Source organism: Myotis brandtii, unplaced genomic scaffold (genome assembly GCF_000412655.1).
Source record: "Myotis brandtii unplaced genomic scaffold, ASM41265v1 scaffold324, whole genome shotgun sequence".
Classification (NCBI taxonomy): Eukaryota; Metazoa; Chordata; class Mammalia; order Chiroptera; family Vespertilionidae; genus Myotis; species Myotis brandtii.
Window position 1 is genome coordinate 3520704 of NW_005362439.1, and position 2610 is coordinate 3523313.

Sequence of the window (2610 nt, forward strand, 5' to 3'; positions counted from 1 at the left end):
GCAGCATAGTATTCCATTGTGTAGATGTACCACAGTTTTCTAATCCACTCATCTGCTGATGGGCACTTAGGCTGTTTCCAAATCTTAGCTATGGTGAATTGTGCTGCTATGAACATAGGAGTGCAGATATCCTTTGTGATTGGCATTAGAGCAGAGTCTTATAGAGACTTAAGAGTAAAGATAAGTCAGAGTGAAAACTTGATTGCATGTTTAGGGGACAGTAACAGAAAGCAGCATTATCAGATCAACTTCTGGTCCAGTCCCGAGTAGCAGAAGGAGGGCTCTGGGAGGATGTGTTGTTGATGATGGTGATTGGTGGGTGAGTCTCTAAATGAGCTGCTTGGTTTACTTTGCCCCTATTCATTAGTGCCTTAGGTGGCTGACCTGTTACCTCTTCTCTGCAGGGTAAAGCCCACAGCTTGAAGCCGAGCGTAAGGGAGAAGCTGGCCGGCAGCCCGGTTCGCTCTTACGAAGATGTAAGCCAGCGAGTCTATCTCTACGAGGGACTCATAGGTGAGAAACAGACCGGAAGGTCGCTGGCACTGGAAGGAAGCTGGACTCAGCCGGGGGGGAGAGGGTGGCACTGAACAAGTAGCTGCTTGGCTCTTTGCTGATCTCAATGCTGATGTTAGAGGGTATTTTTACGTCTGAAGCAGGTGACTTACTGGGTCTGGAAGAAGCGGTGGGTGAAACTTTCTAGAAGAGACTGGATTTGGGTATTAATCAATAGCCTCTGTGTTTCTGTCTTCCTTTCTTTCCTTTCTTGCTACCATGGTCCTTCCTGCTTGCAAACTGGCAGGAAGGGACAAAGGATCGATGTGGGACCAGTTAGAGGATGCTGCTATGGAGACCTTTTCTATGAGTAACCACCTTTCTTTGTGTGCTGTGTTCATCCCTCCTGCTTGGGGGATTGGGCCTCACTTGGAGGCAGTTGGGCTCTAGATCTGGGGTGGAGAGGCTCAGGTTTCCTTTGCTTTGGAATTTGTAATGACTCCCTTTTACTGGAGTTTACTCCATTTTGGTTGCCAACTATATTCTTTAAATGTTGTATAAGCCCCTAAAGGCCTCTATCCTACACAGGTAAAGAGCGTTCTACGTTATGGGACCAAATGCAGTTCTGGGAAGATGCGTTCTTAGATGCTGTGATGTTGGAGAGAGAAGGGATGGGTATGGACCAGGGTCCCCAGGAGATGATAGACAGGTATGAAGTTTAGGAAATCCTTGGGAAAATTCAGCCTTTTCGTAGTTGGTTCTGTGGTCTCCCACCTGAGGGCTGACTTGTCCCTGTCTCCTGCTTAGGTACCTATCACTGGGAGAGCATGACCGGAAACGCCTCGAGGATGATGAAGATCGTTTGCTGGCCACGCTTTTGCACAACCTGATCTCCTATATGCTGCTGATGAAGGTAGCGTCGATTTTGCTTATGCCTAGCTGCTGCTGACGGGCAAGGCTCATGCCCATCATGTGAATTCTGGGGCAGCTGGGGAGCTGACAAAACATCTCACTAGGGCTCTCTTTCTGATTGAAAGTCTCAGGCCTCTCTGCAGCTCACACGTGCTTCATTTATCTGAAGCTGGCAGGCTGTTGTGCTAAGAAAGATTGCAAAAGTGATTGATGATTCCAACCCATTTGTTTCCTTTGAATTTTAAATGGGGTTCCTTTGCTAAATAGTTTTAGGATTCCAGTAGAGCTTCCCACAGAATACAATGAATTAAAAAAAAATTTTAAGTAGTTGGTTCTAAAAAGTTTAAAAAGGATTCTCAGGATTCACTTTTTAGCACTAGCCCTTTATCATAGAATTTTCCATAGATATAAAAAGGGTTACTTATTTAAAAAGTAATGGTAGGTTCTAGTTTGACATGGTTGTACAGTGGGGCCTTGACTTAAAGAGTTTAATTCGTTCCATGATGGAGCTCGTAACTCAAATTACTCGTATGTCAAATCTTAAAGTGAACGAGTGAGACACATGATGCTGGGCTGATGTTGTGGCGTTCACTGTGACGTTCGCTGCGCCAACTAGCGGTGGGGTATCTGAAGCTGGCTCGTAACCCGAATTTTAGCTCGCAACTCAAAGCAAAAAATCGGCCGTGAGACGGCTTGTATCTCGAAAAACTCGTTAGTCGGGACACTAATAAGTCAAGGCCCCACTGTACTTGGTGTTTATAGCTGTGGGGAAAGTATGTTACCAAATAAAAGAGTTAAGGGACTTAGTGATTAGAAGAGAGTTGTTTTGACAATGAGCCCCTGGGTTTCTCCTCCCCCTGTTCTCCCAGCCTCTCTAAATGTGCAGGGATTGGTTGATCAAATATAGAGAATGCCCTCCAGGTAGGCCTTCTTAGTTTGTTTCATTTTCTGTTGTAAGTCTCACTCTACTCTGTTGAACTGGAAGGGCTCCAGTTACCTCTGGTTGGGAAAGGGTGCTGACCCTAAGGCAGTGGTTGGCAAACCTCGGCTCGTGAGCCACATGCGGCTCTTTGGCCCCTTGAGTGTGGCTCTTCCACAAAATACCACATGCGGCCGTGCACGTACAGTGCGATTGAAACTTCGTGGCCCATGCGCAGAAGTCGGTTTTCGGCCTGGGCGAGTCTATTTTGAAGAAGTAAGTGGGGG

The 2610-nt window shown here is 46.5% G+C and overlaps 1 protein-coding gene across 18 annotated transcripts in view; it reads left to right on the plus strand.

Moving 5' to 3' along the window:
* The window catches only part of MADD (MAP-kinase activating death domain), a 58841-nt gene that overhangs the window by 24161 nt on the left and 32070 nt on the right, over window positions 1-2610 (plus strand). For 10 of the 18 annotated variants that reach the window (XM_005870817.2, XM_005870824.2, XM_005870821.2 and 7 more), the window contains 4 exons: window positions 405-513; window positions 800-862; window positions 1081-1201; window positions 1300-1405. In XM_005870817.2, coding sequence (XP_005870879.1) covers window positions 405-513; window positions 800-862; window positions 1081-1201; window positions 1300-1405 — 399 coding nt within the window. The remainder of the gene's footprint in view (window positions 1-404; window positions 514-799; window positions 863-1080; window positions 1202-1299; window positions 1406-2610) is intronic. The other 8 variants (XM_014543370.1, XM_014543371.1, XM_005870825.2 and 5 more) reach the window with 1 other exon arrangement.